Here is an 18,769-nt window from a genome sequence, read left to right as displayed (position 1 = left end):
CCATGTTGCTCGCTTCGAGAATGGTATTATCTTCGATAGCTTGCAACATCCGCGGCACTCCTTGCCAGGTTCCTGCCAGAAGCGGATCATGCCAGCCCGAATATTACCAGCTTTTTCCCTGTCATGGTGCTTGGCAGACAATGGAGCCACTGTAGTCATAGGGTGTTGTTAAAGTTGTACAGTTGAATGGGCCAGATCGCGTAATTCAACCACTGACTGCCAGATATGTTGATCTCAACCTCTCAGATTGGGTCGCACAATCAGATAGTACGTATGGCTCACGCAGTCTGCGATAGGTACAAGAAATGTCACCGTTTATGATGTTATCCAAAGAGTCATATATCTGCTTATCAATATGCTGGAATAGGCCTAAACGTTCTCAACATGTTCACCAGGAGCTTGAATGCCAGGAGCCTTCTCCTGAGTATCTTCAATCACTGAGCTATTGTGTCCCCTTGCATTGATGTGAGCAAGTCTTGTATGCCCATGCTTCTTTCTCTCCTTGTGAAGTTCATTCGAAATTCTGACGGCTGTTTTCTCTGGATTGGTGAAGAGATAATCGATCTCCTCCAGCGTCAAATTGGCTGTTTCAGGATAGCAGAAATATACCAATGGCACGAAGGCAAAGTTCGTGCACATAAATATCAAGTAAGCCTTCCACTGCAGCCGGTTGATGATGATGGGTGTGATCATGACAACGAAGAAATTCTGTATGCAGATGGTCAGCAACCGACGCTCTAAGGGCAAGTCACTCAACTCACCCAGATCCAGTTCGAAGAAATACCCACGGCGGTTCCTTTCGCTCTGGCGTGAAGAGGCAGGATCTCCGGCACGTAGACCCAAGGGATGCAGTTGACAGATGCGCCGAAGATGAGCATGTAGAGGAAGAAGAATGCAACGGAGGCTGAGGACGTTGCATGCTCGTTTGCCTTTCCCTTGAAGCTCAGGAGAATGGATACCATCATCATGCAGAGCCCTAAGCCAAAGGATCCCCACATCATCGGGACCCGACGACCGACACGGTCCACGAAGAAGGTAGGGAAGAAGCTGCCGATGACGAACATGACCTGAACGCAGCCTCCGATAATGAGCGAGAGGTTCTTGCTGAGGCCGACGTTACTGTTGAGAACTGTGGGTATGAAGTAGCTACGGGTCTCTGTCAGTGACGGGACGACATAAAGATTCGCAAGCACCTCATACACTACAAGATTGATGCCGCCGACTTGATTCATAAACTGCATACTATATGCTAGAAGACTATACCACGAATCAGCCAAGTACATATAAGGATTGACGATACTTACACCCGATGGCCTGTCGAAACTTCGTCGCGCCTAAATATATTTCTGATCCAATCAGTCAGTTAGAAGCATTCGTCCCTCTGAACACTAATTCCTACCTCCACTTATACACCCCATGTTTTGTCTCGAGTTCGAGAGCTTCAAGAATCTCTTCCTGTTCTGCCACGATCTTGGGATCGTCCTTTGGAAGACCATTGACGTCGCTCAGAATCTGGAGCGCTTCGTCGTTGCGCTGTTCCTTATAACAGTATCGGGGAGACTCCGGCAACCCAAATACCAGAATAATCACAACCTTGACCCAATGTTAGATGGCACCTCTCGTTCGCCGCAGTATGCTACTTACGAAAGCGAAGATCATCTGACACGCAATGGGCAGTCGCCAGGCAATCTGACCACCAACAAAGCTCATTCCGTAGTCAAAGAAATAGCTGATGACAATTCCCACGCCGACAAGCAAGGGCTCACTACATACTAGTTTGCCGCGCTTCGAAGCCTCGCATAACTCGGCTTGATACATGGGAACGGTGGAGGTTTCAATACCCGTGCCAATGCCCGTGACAAATCTCCCTACCATCAGATGGGCAACAGAGAATGCTGATGTTTGCAACGAGGCGCCAATCTGCTCATCTGGTCAGACAATCCTCGCAGACTCGAGTTGTCACAGGAACGCACAATTATCCATATCATTGCAACCCACATAGCCCGCCGCCTTCCCAGCCATTCCGCGACAACAAAGTTGACGATACACCCTGTGAAGCAGCCAAGGTTATATATGGAGACTATGATCCCCATAAGACTATCTCCTGGATGATGCATAGTATCGAGGAAGTCTTCATTCTCCACGATACCGCTAAATACTCCTTGATCGTAGCCTAAGATAGATTAATGAAGCCAAACAAAAAGGACACAAAGATGAATCACCTTACCAAAAAGTATGAAGGCCATCCCACAAGCCGCCCATATGGCAGCTTGCAGGGTGAAGCCTGTTCCAAACATGTTAATCTTGGCCATCCTAGATTTCTCTGCTCAATCTCCGACGCGCAGAACTCTGCACGTATCTACAAGGATGCGCATGGATCGGTGGAAATCTCGAGCATAAATATACCGAGTGGAAGTAGCGTAATATGTCAGTGCAACACAACCTGCAACAGGCATCCCCAGCTTCGAGGATCCTTCGAATGTATTACCCCGAAGATCCCATCCCAATTTGGCAATTCGAGCCACGGACTTCCCCCGCGAGCACAGAATCCATGCCGCTACCCCGCAAAATATGGGGAAGCTGGGGCGCCACCTGGGTAATCAATCGACTTAAAGTTGCATCGCATGACGATATCAAAGCCCTTATCATCATGTATTGCTAGTGAGTGACTCCAACTCACCGCGCCTCGAATCAAAGCGGACAGCTGGGGGTGGAAACTGCACTATCATCGAGCTCGCATTCAGCATCGTCAACACAAGAGTATCTCATCTAACTTCTTTAGCAAAATGTCGGCATCTGGACCACCTAAGAAGCGACGGTGAATTTCTACATCCTCCCACACTGAGAATTTGTTCCTCTCGCCAGCAGGGACCTCGCAACCAGATGGCTTCTCCCAGGACCCGGGCTATCTCGCCTCGCAGCAGGAACTCCAGGGTATAATATTCTCGCTGGCTCACTCCGCCGCTCCAACCCGTGGGACAATTCCTGAAGGGGACGGTCAGGGGACGTTGACCAGGCATCACATCGGAGACTCTCCGAGTTGCCTCTGCGATTAATCGAGAAGGGCAGCCATGTCTGTCTGATAGGCGACGGATTGACTATCTTAGAAACTACGCGACACAAGTCGCTCCGTAAGTGAGTTCTTTAGAGTTCTTCGTTCCAATCGCACAGATTCCTCTTATATCAACTGCCGTGGACTTACGCCCAAAAATTCAGCTCATATATGATGTTTTGAATCATTTAATATCCATACTATATGGTGATTCAAATCCTACTATATGGTAATTTGAATCCCTACCATATAACAATATAAATCATTCAATATCCCTACTATATGATAATACAAATCCCTACTACATGGTAATTCGAATTCCTACTATATGACGATTTGAATCATTCAATATCCCAACCCTATGACGAATTGACGATTTGAATGACTTTGATATCCCTACTATATGGTGATCTGAATCCCTACTATACGGTGATTTGAATCATTTAATATTCCTACTTTGAATCCCTACCATATGAAATATCTGTCAGCCATATCTTACCGCTATCGAATCCGGAGATTATCGGATATCGATATTTAACCGAATTCTGGCTGGGCCAATCAGACCGCTGGATTCGACCACGGATTCAACTCGCCGAAAAGATTTTACAGTTTTTCCATTTAGTCGATTATAAATAGTTAGTTAGATAGCTAGATTGCCAGAAATCAGACCTTCTTTTATCCCGAATCATACCGTTTACTAGCGACTACCATAGATTCGCTATTATCAGGGATCGGTTGACAAATCCCTATATATGAAAATTCCAAACGGTATGGAAATGTAATTCGAGTTAGGCGGAACTCAGAGCGGTCTACATACTTAAAACTCCTACAGTTATTTTTTGGTTTTGTCCCAATGGCTTGCCGTACCATGGATCCTTGGATGTAAACTGGACAAAACCGAGCTGCTGACATTGAATGCCCAATTCTTTTAGGAATGAGAGAGCGGATCATTTGAAGTGTATCTTCTGGCCTCTTTAAAACACTTCCGAGATAATTGACTTCTTATTGCAAGACTAAGGCGAATAGTCTCCCATATTTCTGTTTATGGCTGCCTTGATGACCATCATATTGGGCATGCCTTGCCTGCAAATACTAGCAGCTGTTGTAAGAGACGAGATGGTTGCTACTTGGCAGGGAAGCAGAAGCCAGTTGGACTAAGTGGTCATTATCCTTAACTGGCTAGGTGTCACTTTGTGATAATACTAAATCCGGATCCGGCTTGTTGGAGGTGATTTTCGCTCAGGGCCATGACTTCTTAACATTCATAGATGAGGAAGTATTCTCTGATACTATTACTTGCTTGAGTGGCCAAGAAATATGCTAAAATACTGTGAGATGGCTTTTAACACATATGCTTCCTATACAATCTATAATTATCAAGATATTCATAGAATCACAGCTAGATGTCTGGCTGATTAAGTGAGTCAGAGTCAGCCACGCAGGATGTGAGGCTGATCACCCCTCTTTCTTCTCTAACCTGAGACTTTCTTCATTTACTCCCTGTATGCTATTTTGATTACCTCTATACATAAACTTTAACCAGCCATAAAGCCCTCTAGGCCTTCTGATAATGATGATGGCTTCCCTCACGCCTGATGACTACACCGTTGCCTGGATCTGCGCCTTGCCTCTGGAGGCGGCAGCGGCCCGCGCGGCTGCGCCTTGCTTAATTAGACCTACACTCCACCTGATTGGTCTACTACTGACCCCAACGCCTATGATATGGCGGCCATTGTCCACCTTCCAGGTAGTGTATATGGGAAAGTGTCTGCCGCGGCTGTTGCGTCTCGCATGTGTTTAACTTTTTGTCGGCTTGAGTTTGGGGTGACAGTGGGGATTAGAGGATGAGTCCCCAAAGGAAAAAATGACATTTCATTAGGTGATGTGTTGGTCAGCAATGACAGCAAACCAGGGAAAATTCACAGTGGGTTGATACAGTATGATTATAGCAAGGTAGTTGAAGGAGGTTTGAATCAACAGGCATCTTAAATCAACCATCACAGACTCTTTCAATGCATATAAGCCAACTTGAGGCAAGACAGATGATCAGGGGGAAGGAAGCTGTTTCAAAAATAGTGCTTCCCACTAGAACAAAACCACAACTTCAAAGATAAATTTTCTCCGCGATAGGAACATGTCCATTCCTCCTAGTACGATGTTGGCAAAGAAGGTGCTTGTAATATGTGTGATAAAGAGCAATTAGTCAAACAACTACTGTGTGATTTCCTACCCTAGTGCTTACCCATTCACCCCCTCCACTCACCCCACTCACTGGTGGCACGACTTCAGGGTGACATTGCTCACCTACTAGAATGAGAATGGTAATGGTCTTAGTGCCGTAGTGTTTTGCTCAGTAGGAAATAGATGTCAGTCCCTGGAGATATCAGGGTCGCAATATACTGATTCTTCCTATCTCCACACACGCCAAGATATGCGGATAATAGTGTTTATGTAATAATAAGTATATCACAGTGCCAGTGCTTTACTGCTTTTCCAGGTTCGATTGGCCTTCTTATACCTGGTCTGGGTGCACTGATTCCATCATTCTGCCTTGCTATGGAAAAGCAGCAAGGCCAATTCACCCAATACTCAAATTTTACTAGAATTTGCAGATGTATCTACCAATCCTCATCAATATCACCTGATGATTAAACCCGGGTGCCTGCTCTAACTGTGTTTTACAGTTGCAGCTCTAAGCCTTACTTATCAAACAGACTATTGAACTAGTGCAGCTTTTAGCCTAGTTGTAGATATATACCAACATGAAAGACAAGCAGTGACTGGCTAATGAATAAGGCAGGGCACAAGAAAGAAGCTGGATTCAGTGGGTCAAGAAATTACCCTAAAAGGGAGTACATTCCAGACTATACATCCTTGATTATATGATACTCTAGCTTGGGTAACTGGACTACCTGAAAGTCTTTTTTGGCTCCCTAAACCCCCACAGGCCCATTGAACAAGTTGACCATTAAAGTAGATGAATCGGTCAGAAGCATGGCGCGGCCGTTACTGATGTTTATGTATATATGGCTACGAAATACTACTCTATGTACACAATTAGGAAATCAACCTCTACCACAGGAGATATCCGTACCACCGCTGAATTCATCATATGCGAAGGACCAAAAAGAGGGAATTTAGGAAGGAAACTGGAAAAGATGTTCATACTCAAAATCACTGATCGACCTGTGCCTGATACGGCGAAACCCGTCTTAACCACAAGGTATGGGATAGCAGCCTAGCTCCATAGTATCACAAGCAGGATAAAGTAGATTGCTTGAAAGTCTAACAAAAAAAGTTCTCAGGCAACCAGATGACACGTTAGTGACTCCGCAGCTGATGAGCGAAACGGGAGAGGAGCCTGAGGAGGTAATGGCACCATTCAGAAAAGGGCAGTGTACCAGCCTACCAGGGAGTGGGATTAGAAAAGAGAAAAGAAATAGAGAAAGTAGGTTGTTGGGAGGCAGGGTTGTATTGTCTAGATTCCACTAAAGTACGTGATTTTAATATAAAGTGAACCCGATACTACCCAATCTTCGGGCCGAGCCAGCAAAGACCAAGTTCTTTTGCTATCATGAGGCATTTAAAAGAAACTAAATGTCTTGGCGACTTTTCCTCCCAGCAGGGCTCTCTGGACAACAATTTCCAGATTCTGAGAATCAGTAAAAGGAACAGACATACTAACATATACAGGGCCACTTCTGTGGTATAAATATGCCTATAAATCCCCCCAATTCCCTTGTAACTACTCAAACAAGACAATAGATCTGGATTTTACTAAGAACTTCTACAAACCTCCTCTTTCAAGATGATGATACTGCATTTCTCTGTCTTTATTCTTGCATGCACTGCCTCTGCAATGACTTTGGTTCCACGGGCTGTGTGCAACGCAAAAAATAACTTGGCTTGCCCTAGCGAGGGTGTGATGGGATGTGAGAAAAACGGTGGCCATTCTGTGCGTTGCATGCTATCTGATCAGTATTCATATGCTAACATATAGTTTCTAAAGATGAGATGTGTCAGAAATGCGGTTGGTACAAACGTATGGCACTATGCAACAAATTGCCCAGACCGGAACGCACACTGTGACTGCAACACGGGACTGTGCGTTCCCAATTAGAGGTGAAAATCGGGAACATCGATTCCAGATTAATCGGGTTGAAAGGTTGTCCATGGAGACTCATGAAATCTGGCAAGGGGGGGGTTGTTGGGGTTGAGGGTTATTCAACACTTTGATATGGAGGTAACTGAGCAAGCTATGCTATCTATCATAGGAAGGCCTTCCTACCTGTTGTTCTCTTCTTTTGCATCCTTGTTAGAGTATTTCTTTCAAGTGTTAGCATATCAGTGATCTAACAACCCCGTTCTATTGCACTCACCTGGCTCGCTATTTTTCTTGATATTTATTCTCCAGATGCACAACAATTTGTTCTCTGGAGTTCTATCTGACTTTGGGTCATGTGTTAATCTTCTTCTTCTTCTTCTACTACTACTACTACTACTACTACTACTACTACTACTACTACTACTACTACTACTAGGCCGGGGCTTCGTCGTCAAGTTTAGACCAGTTAGCAGACCAGTCGTCAGGGTACTAACCTATGTAGGGTGGAAGTTGCCGCGGACTCCCGTCGTTGATGGGGCGCAGACACCAGACTGCCGTCTTTACGGGACTCGAGTCCAAAGTGCCAGGCCTAAGGAGCACGTATAATCAATAGTTAGAAGAGTGCGGACGAGTTGAGACTGGTCTTGTTACTAAAGGTAACTCTGTAGTAACAATGTTGAAACGTAGGTACTAAGTAACTTATGAGACTGATCACCAAGAACTAGACTAAGCACATGAATGAGTGTCCTTATATTTCCTGTAGTCCTTGCTCTGCCTCTTGTCACTGCTGTGATCCTTCGTGTCACTGATACGTTGAATCATGTCAGTGCTACGAGTTCGTTGTGTCACTGACATGTATAACTAATTTTGAAGGCGTCAAAGGGCCTTGAGAGCGTTGTTTTAGGAGCGTCTTGACTGAGGATGCTTGCTTGTATAATTGCGAAGTGTATGAGGTGTAGTAAGCTAAGATGAGTTAGTTGATTGACTTGCATGACTCGGAGGGGGGCTGGGGGTAGGGGCTGAGATTTGGATATTCAGCTTCTCAAGCACCCTCTCTGGCTTTAAGGATGGATTCCAGCTGCCGCAAAGCCATGTTGGATATTTAGAGGTGTAAAGACCTCTAGATGAGCTGCTGGATATGCTTGAAGAAGTTAAACTTATCAATATAGTTATATCCTAACTACCAGCAGCTTAATAACCAGTTAAGGCTGATAGCTGGTAAGGAAACTATAAAGTAGAGATAAGAGAGGGGAGGCACAGCTGTAGTTTCTAGTAGGAGTAAAGAAAGGGGGTTAGTAGTAGCTATATGGGCAGATAAGATAACAGTAGTGACCAGAAGGGAGTGAAATATTTAGGGGAGTTTGGGGGAAGAAGGAGTTGAGAGAGGATGGTTAGAACAGCAAGAGGACAGCTCTTATATACTAAAGGTTATAATAAGGGTGGTGTTTACAAGACAGCATATTTAGTGATCATACCCAAAACAGCAAAACTAACCACAAGAGGGAGTTCACAGGTCCTCGTTTTACAAGCATAAAGGGGTTAACTATACTGAGAGACTTGGATAAACAGCACCAGCTAATGTTGTGTGATGGTTGTTGCGAGCTCAGTGTCTACGAAACCAATCTCACAAGAACATCTGAGGTCGTGGCCATGTCCAAATTTGGCAAGCATAGCCTGCAAATGACCTCTGCAATAGGTGCTACACGTTCGACTTTATTTAACAGCATCTACAGAGTAGTGCGTATCATTGCTGTTGAGATATAGGCAATCTTTATTAAATGAAAGAGACCAATGTTGGAAAACTAGTATGCCTTAGACATAGCACAAACGAGTCTCATACGGGTATACTGGCCGGTCACTGGACGTTCGGGTAATCTCTGAGGAAAAGAAGAAAAAGAAAAAAAAAAAAAAAAAAGGGACGATGAAAACATATGAGAAAAGGCAGCATCGTAATGTTGAAGAACATCAGGGATATTAAAGCTGAGACCCTTAGCAAAATCAGACCCGACTCCAGTCCTTAATCCCCCAAACCCACGCTTTACCAAGACAAACAAAAAGAAAGATATCAAATGAACGACATGATCATGTATTGTACGTCTTCACGAATTCCTTGCCGCCTTCTTTGCTCTTGCGGGACTGGTCCTTTCGTTTGAGTCGTGCTTGGGCAGCAAGCATCCGTTCCACCGGTATAGAGTCTCGCTGTAATGCTGCCAGGCTGTGTCTCTTTCCCATTCGTTCGGTGAGACGCAAGTCCGCCAAGCTGGATATGGCATCCAAGCTGTACTTTGACGGCGCACGGCGCGCTTTCTGACGATGGGTACGATATTGTTGGCCCTCATCGCGCTCGGCTAGGTGGCGCGCAAGGGAGTCGAGGGTAGTTAGAGTTGGCAGATGCGTTTGGTAGTCATGGTGGTTGTACTTCGACTTTTTAGCAAGCATCTCGGTAGATACGTCTATAGGTGTTAGCTCAGGGGGCGAAGAGGGTGGAACTGGGTCAGCAGCAGTGACCGTCGCTCTGCGAGAACGACGACCAGGAACTTTAAGAGGTGAGTCTGTGAATGGCAGTTGTTGAGTATTGGTCCCCTCCATATTCAGGGCTTGAGCAGCTTTTTGTAAATCGATATCAACGGTGGGGTTGCGTAGATTATGCGAGCGTCGGTCTTTCGAGCGTGGGCTGGGACTCGGCGGTTCATCGATCTCCTGCGACTCTTCGGTCTCGTTGCGCTGAGCGAGGGTGCGCCCAAAATCATACACTTGGATCCCAGTGTAGTCCTTCTGCGGACTGTATGAGTGGCGGTTGCGGATCTTATGGTCGGGGACGCGCTCGAACGCCGCTACCTTCAATTGGAGAAGGTCAATCTGGTCCTGCATGCGACGTCGTTCTTCATTGAACGACTCTCTGAGGTCTTCTTCCACTTCGCGATGTTCCTGTGAAGCCGCCTTCAGACGGTTGCGATACTCCTGAATCCGGGCTTCAAGTTTGATCTCTCGTTGCTTGAGCTTCGCTTCCTTTTCTTTGCGTCGCCCTTCATATTTGCTCATCTCTTGTTTGACTCTCGCCAAGGACTGCTTCAGTGTGAGATTTTCTCGAGCCAGTTCCGAGGCCTTCTGCTCTGAGCTTTGTGCGAGTTCCTTGAGTTTGTCGAACTCGGCTTGCTGGAGTTTCATCTCATCAATCCTGGCATTCGCCTGACTCAGAGCCTGCTGGGTTTTAAGCAGCTCCTGGCTTGTATCGTTGGACGAGTTATTCGCTTCTCGTTTTCCCACGATGTCATCCACCTCACTACCAACAACACCATGCTGCTCTAGGAGCTTGCGTAGGGTGTTGACTCGATGCTTATACTGCAGGGCCAAAGCTGTCTGTTTAGTCAAATCTTGAACCAATTGCTCTCTATCTGCCTTTGCGTTTTCCGCCACCATTGAGGACGCGAGCTGTGTGACGTGTCGTTCCATTTCGGCGACCTTCACTTCTTCCTCCTTCAGCTTCTTAGCCAGACGCGAAGCTTCTGCTTCCTTCATCAGAGCGAATTTCTTGGCAGCGGACCGATACTGAATCAGCTTTCTGATTTCGCTCGTCGTTCTTGCACGGTAGCTGTCAAACTCAGCTTTCCAGTATTTGCCAGACTGAGAACGTGGGTCATCCAGATTGACAGTCTCGTCATCTTCCTTGGTCGACTGCGATGCCTCCTTGGATGCGGTGTTCGTGGAAGGAGAAGGATCAGCTCGTTGGCCGTTAGTCGTCGTAGTAGAGTCATTGGGAGACTTGTCTCGAGAATCCAGTAGTGCTTGCGTAAGTCTGCTTCGCGGCTTGCCTTTGCTGTCTGTAGAGCTCGACAGCCACTGGCTGCTTAGGTTGCCTGATAGATTCGTCGGCGTTCTGGACGATTGCGCGGACGCATCGTTTCGCTTTCTTTCGTTGTCAACGACACCATCACCAAACGAGACTGTCTTCCGCCGATTTGCAGCAGTACCCGGTGTGACCAATATGCTTTTGGTCGGCGACACAATCGCGTTTACTGCCATATCGAGGTCCGTCTTTTCAGTCTTGGTGACATTTGTCGCGCGATAAGCAACTGGGGGCTTCAGTAGATCACTTTTGCTCGTCTGGCGACTCGCTGGTTTTTCGTCTGGCTTCTGGTCGCTAACCTCCTCGTCTTCCGCTCCTGGAGTGCCAAATAGGGCACTTTTAAAGGCGCGGATAGCAAACACAGGAGCTGGTGTTTCGGGAGGATCCATAACCTTTGAGTTGTCTAGGGAAACGAACAACAATACAAAGTCAGCGCGCAACCATGGCAATTCCGGTCTTTAGAAGATAAATGCAGGTAGTCGATCATTGGTCAGCATCGACCATTGAGTGGGTGCTAAAGCTCTGGGCGGGCACTGATGGAGACACACCTGCGGAATGCGCGACGTGGTTGCTCTGTCCACTTATCCACTCCAGCATTGCGTCTTGCGGTGGAAACTCTGAATTTCAATTAACAAGCGGGATAAAAGACGCATCGCAACAGCGACGCCATTGGTGTATCAAGAGGGGTTCGAGCAGGGCGTGAGAGACGTGGAGCGCTGTGCTTTGTTTACGCTTCTCCAGCGACGGCGCTAACCGCTCAGGGCGGTAAGCGGAAAAACAACGGAGCGAGACTGGCCAGCCAATTGAGGGTCCATCAACTTATCAAGTGCTGATGGGTCAGTCAGTGCCTTGGTTTATATAACGCTCTTCCGCTCTCTAAGCTCCATCCCAAGAACAACGCATTCTTCTCAACTTTGTCACCCCGGCTAGACATAGATATGTTCATTTCAGAGATATAGAGGGCTGCAGCTTCGGCTGCATCTTTGTCACTCGCGTCTCACGTGGCAAAGACCTACTGAATCTGGGTTCAGACTTTCTACACCGCCCACCGCCCCGCTATGCCTCACAAGCAGAAGAAGAATCCTAGCAATGTCCATAAAAACGGCTCTCCCCGAGCGGAGAGGAAGCAGTCGACGTCGAATACCACTCCGCTTGCTCAGCCTGGACTAGCGACGACGAATTACCGGGAGATCCACCAGAATGAGACCGAGGCGTTACGCTCCATTTATGGTGATGACTTTGAAGAAATTGAGCACAGGCCTTCCGCCTGGCAGGTGCGCTTGGTATTCTCCGACTAGGTTTTTGACGCGGCTGACATTGAGCATTGTAGCAATCGGCCGATGTGGCCTTCAAGCTTCATCTACGTGCTTCGTCCAATCCCGAGGTCCGTGTTGATTTGCTAGTTGAGCTGCCAACGACATATCCCAAAACGTATCCGAATCTTTCGCTGGGTAATTCGGAGAACATTCGTCACAGGGCTAGGTTAAAAATTCAAGACATTATTCGAAACAAACCGAAAGAGCTGCTCGGCTCTGAGATGATCTATGAACTCGCCGTGTCGATACAAGACGTTCTCGAGGATGTTGCCCAGGCCCAGGCCCAGGATAAGGATCTACCAAGTTTAGAAGAGGAACGCATGGTGCAAGAAGCTGCTGCCAATCAGCGTGCAGAGTTGGAACGGCAAGAAGAGCTTCGAAAACAGGAGGCGGCCACAGCGGAAGAGGAGCGAGCTCTGCAACAGCTGTTGGAGGATAAACTCAGAGAGCGCACGAAGGCTCGACTCTCCAGGCGAAAGAGTAGATCTTCCGGTACAGGCCTGTCCGGCTCTGTCGATGCGGTTGACCACTTTCCCGACGCCATTACTTTTGATCCACCATTAATTATAAACGACACAAATGAACAACCGCTAGCCTTTAGTGCTGTATTTGGCAAGACGCTTCTACAGAGCAGTCCAGGAAAGCAGACGTTCACAGTCAGACCCGTGGTGTCCGAGAGTCGCTCGCATGCACCTCTTATCGTCCTGAAAGAACTTTCTCTCGATGGGAATCGGACGGCTCCGATTTGTTTCCGGGAGCGAATGCGTGCCAGTGAGGACAAACTAGAGGCTCTGAAAAGACTTCGGCACCCCAATCTTGTCGATTTTATTGGTTTCAAGATATATAGGCCCTTAGACTCCTTCGATGCCCAAGAAAGCACCTGGAGAGTATATCTTCTTCTTGAATATGCGAACAAAGGGTCCCTATCCGAGTTCCTGGACATCGTGGGGAACGTGTCGGTGGAAATTATCCGTGGTTGGATGATCCAATTGCTCGAAGCTCTTGAGTTCTATCATCGCAGCGGATTTGTGCATGGGGATATCCACTGCGGACGCATTCTGCTTTTCAGGAACCCGCAAGGCGGTACCATTGTAAAGCTGCAAGGAAGCATTGAAGATGCGCTTCCGGATACGGAGAACAGCAAGAGAGCCCTGACGATCTCAAAGTCGCCCTTCTGGATGCCTCCCGAGCTCACACAAGAAAGTACGCCTCCAACAATGAAAACCGATGTATGGGACATGGGTATAGTGTTTCTGCAGATGGCGTTTGGTAAGGATGTGTTGCAGCGGTACACATCAGCGAACGCACTCATGGGAACATTGGGTTTATCAGCACCTTTGCAGGACTTGCTGCATGAGTTTTTCAGACCAGATCCGAAGAAACGTCCGACCGCTTTCCAACTCCAACCCTTCGAGTTCTTCCGGGTCGACACACCTTTGATTGCTCGCACGAGTACTTCGAACTCAGTGTCACTGCCCAGACGCCCACGCCTTGACTCGACCGGAGGGCTTCCCGCTTTCTCGCGATACAACCAAGACTTTGATGAAGCGGGGCGCCTGGGCAAAGGTGGCTTTGGACAGGTTGTAAAAGCCAGGAATAAGCTTGATGGCCGATTTTATGCTATCAAAAAAATTTCTCAAAGGTCAGCCTCGGCCCTCAAAGATACTCTTTCGGAGATTATGCTGCTCTCGCGACTCAATCACCCATACGTGGTTCGCTATTTCACTGCATGGCTGGAGGAAGAGTATGATCAGATCGACGAAGAAGCCATCTCATCGACGGAGGGAGACCCCTTTGCTAGCCGGGACGCAAACGGTTTTGAATATAGTACCGGAGGGCTTGATTTTATCAGCTCCAGCGGTTATCCCAAGATCGAGTTTGCCTCTGACAGTGACGACGAACATGATGCAAGCCTATCTCAAGGAGGTGGAACAGAGTCTTATGGCGCGTATCGCGAGGAGAGCGCCGCGGGGACTGAGCTAAGTCGAGTCAGGTCCGGTTCTCAGGGTAGAGCACACCTTACAACGCTTTATATACAGATGGAGTATTGCGAGAAACATGTAAGTGTCCCTTGTAGTCGCTGGAAAGCAAATCGCTGACTTTGCCAGACCCTTCGCGACTTGATAAAGAACGGCTTGTACGATGATATCGATCGTTCATGGCGCCTGTTTCGACAGATTCTTGATGGGCTTAGTCATATCCACAGCCACGGCATTATTCACCGCGATCTGAAACCAGATAACATTTTCATTGATGTGGCAAGCAATCCAAGAATTGGAGATTTCGGCCTGGCTACCAGTGGGCAGTTTACCACAGCTGTGCGTTCGTCGACTACCGCAGATTTTGAAGGCAACCTCACGCGAAGCCTTGGGACTACTTACTATGTCGCTCCGGAGATGAAGTCTGGCTTCGCAGGTCACTATAACGAGAAAGTCGATGTGAGTATAATGGTGCCACAGTAGCCGAGAGCTGGGTCGCTAATCTGTGGTAGATGTACTCGTTGGGTATAATATTCTTCGAGATGTGCCACCCTTTGCCCACGGGTATGGAGCGCGACCAGACTCTACGGGCGATTCGAGAAGAACATCATACTCTTCCATCGACCTTCCAGTACTCAGAAAAGGCAGTGCAGGGAAACATTATCGAATCTCTATTGAGTCATAACCCAAAGGAACGACCATCTGCCTCGGAACTTCTTCAGAGCGGCAAGATTCCTCTCCAGGTTGAAGAAGAGACGTTTAGACGAGCGATCGTGCATCTCCTCTCTGATCCGAATGCCCCCGACTACAAGAAGATTCTTTCGGCCATCTTCTCGCAGTCGCCCAAAAAATATGAAGATATTGCCTGGGATGTGGACTCGCGTGCTGCTCCTGCTGCCAATGAGTTACTCGTTCAGAGTTTAGTCAAAGAGCGACTGACCGCCATATTCCGCAGACATGGGGCGGTTGAGACTACTAGGCAAATGTTATTCCCTCGGTCCCAACACTACAGGAGCGGAGCTGTTCGACTGCTTGACGCGTCGGGTAATCAGCTTCAGCTGCCATTCGACCTCACCTTGCCGAACGCACGCTCTATCTCTAGACAGGACCCGTCACTAGAGAAAACATTCGCTTTCGGCACAGTCTATCGAGAGATGCCCCATGGCAGCGAGCCCAGAACTCACAAAGAAGTTGACTTTGATATCGTATCGCACAATACTCTTGACCTGGCGTTGAAAGAAGCGGAAGTTATCAAGGTCCTCGACGAGATCATTGAAGAGTTCCCACCGCTAAGGTCGTCACCGATGAGTTTTCTCATAAATCACTCCGACCTTCTGCAGCTCATCATGGAGTTCTGCCGCATCACTCCCTCTCAGGTACCGTTGGTCAAGGAAGTTATCAGCAAGTTGAATTTTGGCAAATGGACGATGCAGAAGATCAGAAGTGAACTCCGATCGCCAGCCATTGGAGTTGCCTCTACATCGTTGGATGACTTGGCCAGATTTGATTTCAGAGGTTCGTTTCACTTTGCCACTTACGAGACAGCGGCTAATGCACATCAGACACTCCCAAGCAGGCTCAAAACCGGCTCAGGTCCATCATGGAAGGTACCGAGTTCGCTGAGCGACTGTCGCCCATTTTCGCTCGCATAAACATACTCGTGACGTACTTGCAAGGCTTCGACGTCAAAAGGAAGGTCTACGTCAATCCTCTTGGAAGTCTGAACGACAAGTTCTTCAGAGGCAGTATCCTTTTCCAATGTGTTTTTGACACTAAGCGACGGGACGTCTTTGCAGCTGGCGGTCGCTATGACCGGTTGGTGCAAGAATTCAGTCCGAAGGGTCGAGCGAGCTGCTCTCAAACACATGCAGTTGGCTTTAATCTGAGCTGGGACAGACTCGGCTCTGCTATGCTCGAGTATCTCAAAAGTACGACGAAAGCACCTGCCAAGCATGCTGAATCGGACGCTGGGGCTTTTTGGAAGACCAGGAGGGTAAGTCAGATTCTCTTATTTGTGTGCCTTCTTATCCTGACATTGGCAGTGTGACGTGCTCGTTGCAAGCTTCGACGCGACAGTGCTGCGCACAATGGGTGTCAAGCTTGTACAGGATTTATGGGCTAGTGATATCAGCGCTGAATTGGCCGTCGACGCTTCATCATTGGAAGAACTCCTGTCTGAGTACAAAGAGCACAACCATAGCTGGATTGTCATTGCAAAACAAGATAGTAAGGAGCGAGGCTTCAAAGTGAGGTGTCTCGCTCCCAAAGAAGAACTGGACATCAGGAGCTCCGAACTTATCCCTTGGCTTCGGAACGAGATACGTGCACGCAATCAACGCGAGGGCGCACCCGACCTGCGGCAGTCAAGATTGCCAAGTCAGTCAGATGCGATTGCTGGAGCTAATGAAAGATCGAGTGACGTTCGCATCTTGGTCTCTCAGCACCGGAGCAAGAAGACGAACAGAAGAAACATCGTCGAGTCTGGTATGTCATGTCCGAATTCTCATCATTACATGAATAATTACAACTAATCAGAGGTAGCTCTCCTTCGTTCTCGGGAGGTAGTCGAGAAGGCAATCAACGGGCCCATTGCGGCTATTGACACTCGAGATGACCTACTCGAAGCGATCAGGGATACACGCCTGTCGGATCCGGAGAGCTGGCGCTCAGTCATTCAAAGTGCCCCGTTGACTGAGCGAAAGTATCTAAGTCAGGTCCACGAACTACTCCTGGACCTTTCCAATGAGTGTCGCGCGAATGATGGCCCCGACGGTGTCAGCAATGCCTTTATTTACAACTACCGGACAGGATCGTGTCTGTATTATGACCTTGGGCGTGGAAGTGAAAAGTAAAGGATCAACGAGTGATGAAGTACCATGTTATGTTCTACTTGTATTAAAGTTGCGCTTATTAGACGTATGCTGTCTCCTCTCATTGTTTTGATAGCGAATATACCCGCCAGATGAACGCCCGAACGATATGACTAGTATAAAATCAGGAACAAAACAAATGAAGACAATTTGAGGTATCTTTACTGTTGTACACAAGATGAATGGATTTATGAGACATGAAGAAATCAATCACTATCCTCATCACTTCCGTAAGCCACAAGAGGACCGCCAGAATTCGCCGGGGCTTTTTGCGTCGTCACATTGCCGCCGGCCAATCCCCTTAGTGCCGCCACAGTTGAGCTTGAAAAGATACCACTATTCTCTGATTGTGACGGAAGGGCTGCGGAGGACGACGACGGTGCGGCTTCGATCATCAAATGCTGCTCTGGAGCCTCAAGCTGGCCGGCTCTACCTGCATCCTCCAACTCCTTGGTCCGAGCATACCACACATCATCTGGAGCCTCATACCCTTCCAGCCCAAAACTGCCCTCGATCTTCTTCTTCTTCCTTGCCTCCGGGTCCCGACCTTCCAGCTCCGCAACAAACTCAGCGGGCAGTGCCCTCCGCACCGCCTCCGCCGCCTGCTCCTCCAAGCGCCTCGCCTCCCGCTTCTGCGCCAACGGGTTCGGATCAACCGTCGCCCAGCGCACATTCAGAATCTCATTATGATCCAAACTCTGGTGCGCCATGGCCTCCTTAGCAAACTGCGCATTCGCCTCGTTCGTGTACGTGACGAACGCCACCCCGCGCGAGGTCAGCACCCGGATGCGGTCGATCTGGCCCCATTCCGCGAAATGGCGCGACACCACCTCCTCGATATCATCCGTCACATGGATCCGCCCAACATACAACGTGCGGTTCTGGCGCGTGAAAGAGCCCACGCCGCCCATGTCGTCGCGGTAGTCGCTGAACTTGTCCCGGCCGAAACAGTCCACGTTGGGGTTGAAGAGGTCGTGCAGCGTCGGCAGGCGGTGGAGGTACTCGCACTCGTGGCCTTTGGGGCAGACGCCGCGCGCGAAGAACAGGCAGAAGTAGGATCCGGGAACCTTGTCTGCGCGTGTGTACCCGCTGTCCTTGGCGATGTTGCACCGGGAGGGCGCGGCGTGTTTCGAGAGATACTTGTCCTCGCGGTCGCCGCCGGACCACTTGTTGTACCAGATGTTGAAGACGGTGCCTGTCTGCGGGGGCGGCTCGGATTTAAGCGTTGCAGGGTCGACCTGTGGCCGGGCGGGTCGTCGTTTTCGCCGGATTATCTTCTTCGTCTTTTTTTGTGTGCCATCGGCGTCTGTGGTGGCCGTGACGGCGGTTTCTGAGGGTTGGGTGAGAGCATTTTCGTCGCTGGGAGTGAGGCCGCTTGGGTCGACTGATTCTGTTGGTAGAGATGTTGGCTCTGTGGCATGTGGAGGATCGACGACGGCTGTCTCCGCCATAATTGCGTGTTTAATTTGTTGTGGGTGTAGTTTGTGAGTTGATTGTTGAGCAAAGAAGTGACTGCGATGCCTTCAGGTGAAATCACGAGGCGATGTTGAGATTATGTAAGCGACGGGTCTTGGCGCCGTTTTTGCTGCGATGATTTTGA

General features: G+C 48.4%; 4 protein-coding genes across 4 annotated transcripts, besides 6 other annotated features; 1 reads left to right on the top strand and 3 right to left on the bottom strand.

Moving 5' to 3' along the window:
• Positions 1 to 369: 369 nt before the first annotated feature.
• NFIA_036390 (putative MFS sugar transporter) lies at positions 370 to 2,312 on the bottom strand (the record flags this gene model as incomplete). Its single annotated transcript, XM_001265963.1, has 8 exons — positions 370 to 708; positions 762 to 1,146; positions 1,201 to 1,257; positions 1,305 to 1,346; positions 1,400 to 1,593; positions 1,645 to 1,920; positions 1,974 to 2,173; positions 2,228 to 2,312. 8 exons carry the CDS (start codon positions 2,310 to 2,312, stop codon positions 370 to 372), a joined length of 1,578 nt encoding a protein of 525 aa, XP_001265964.1.
• Positions 2,313 to 3,221: 909 nt separating this feature from the next.
• Positions 3,222 to 3,407: a microsatellite.
• Positions 3,328 to 3,383: a microsatellite.
• A 32-nt stretch (positions 3,408 to 3,439) lies between the features above and the next one.
• Positions 3,440 to 3,493: a microsatellite.
• A 4,042-nt stretch (positions 3,494 to 7,535) lies between these two features.
• Positions 7,536 to 7,592: a microsatellite.
• Positions 7,537 to 7,592: a microsatellite.
• A 1,448-nt stretch (positions 7,593 to 9,040) lies between these two features.
• Positions 9,041 to 9,072: a microsatellite.
• Positions 9,073 to 9,239: 167 nt separating this feature from the next.
• Positions 9,240 to 11,393, bottom strand: NFIA_036380 (uncharacterized protein; the record flags this gene model as incomplete). Its single annotated transcript, XM_001265962.1, has 1 exon — positions 9,240 to 11,393. The coding sequence occupies one exon, from the start codon at positions 11,391 to 11,393 to the stop codon at positions 9,240 to 9,242; it is 2,154 nt and encodes a 717-aa protein (XP_001265963.1).
• Positions 11,394 to 12,062: 669 nt separating this feature from the next.
• cpcC (putative protein kinase (Gcn2)) lies at positions 12,063 to 17,151 on the top strand (the record flags this gene model as incomplete). The annotated part of the gene is made up of 7 exons (XM_001265961.1): positions 12,063 to 12,278; positions 12,335 to 14,380; positions 14,429 to 14,758; positions 14,812 to 15,814; positions 15,862 to 16,292; positions 16,342 to 16,783; positions 16,841 to 17,151. The coding sequence occupies 7 exons, from the start codon at positions 12,063 to 12,065 to the stop codon at positions 17,149 to 17,151; spliced, it is 4,779 nt and encodes a 1,592-aa protein (XP_001265962.1).
• Positions 17,152 to 17,375: 224 nt separating this feature from the next.
• Positions 17,376 to 18,620, bottom strand: cwc2 (active spliceosome conformation promoter CWC2; the record flags this gene model as incomplete). Its single annotated transcript, XM_001265960.1, has 1 exon — positions 17,376 to 18,620. The coding sequence occupies one exon, from the start codon at positions 18,618 to 18,620 to the stop codon at positions 17,376 to 17,378; it is 1,245 nt and encodes a 414-aa protein (XP_001265961.1).
• Between the last annotated feature and the right edge of the window lie 149 nt (positions 18,621 to 18,769).

The sequence above is a fragment of the Aspergillus fischeri genome, genomic scaffold, assembly GCF_000149645.3.
Source record: "Aspergillus fischeri NRRL 181 1099437636247 genomic scaffold, whole genome shotgun sequence".
NCBI lineage: Eukaryota > Fungi > Ascomycota > Eurotiomycetes > Eurotiales > Aspergillaceae > Aspergillus > Aspergillus fischeri.
This window is presented reverse-complemented; position numbering and strand designations above follow the sequence as displayed.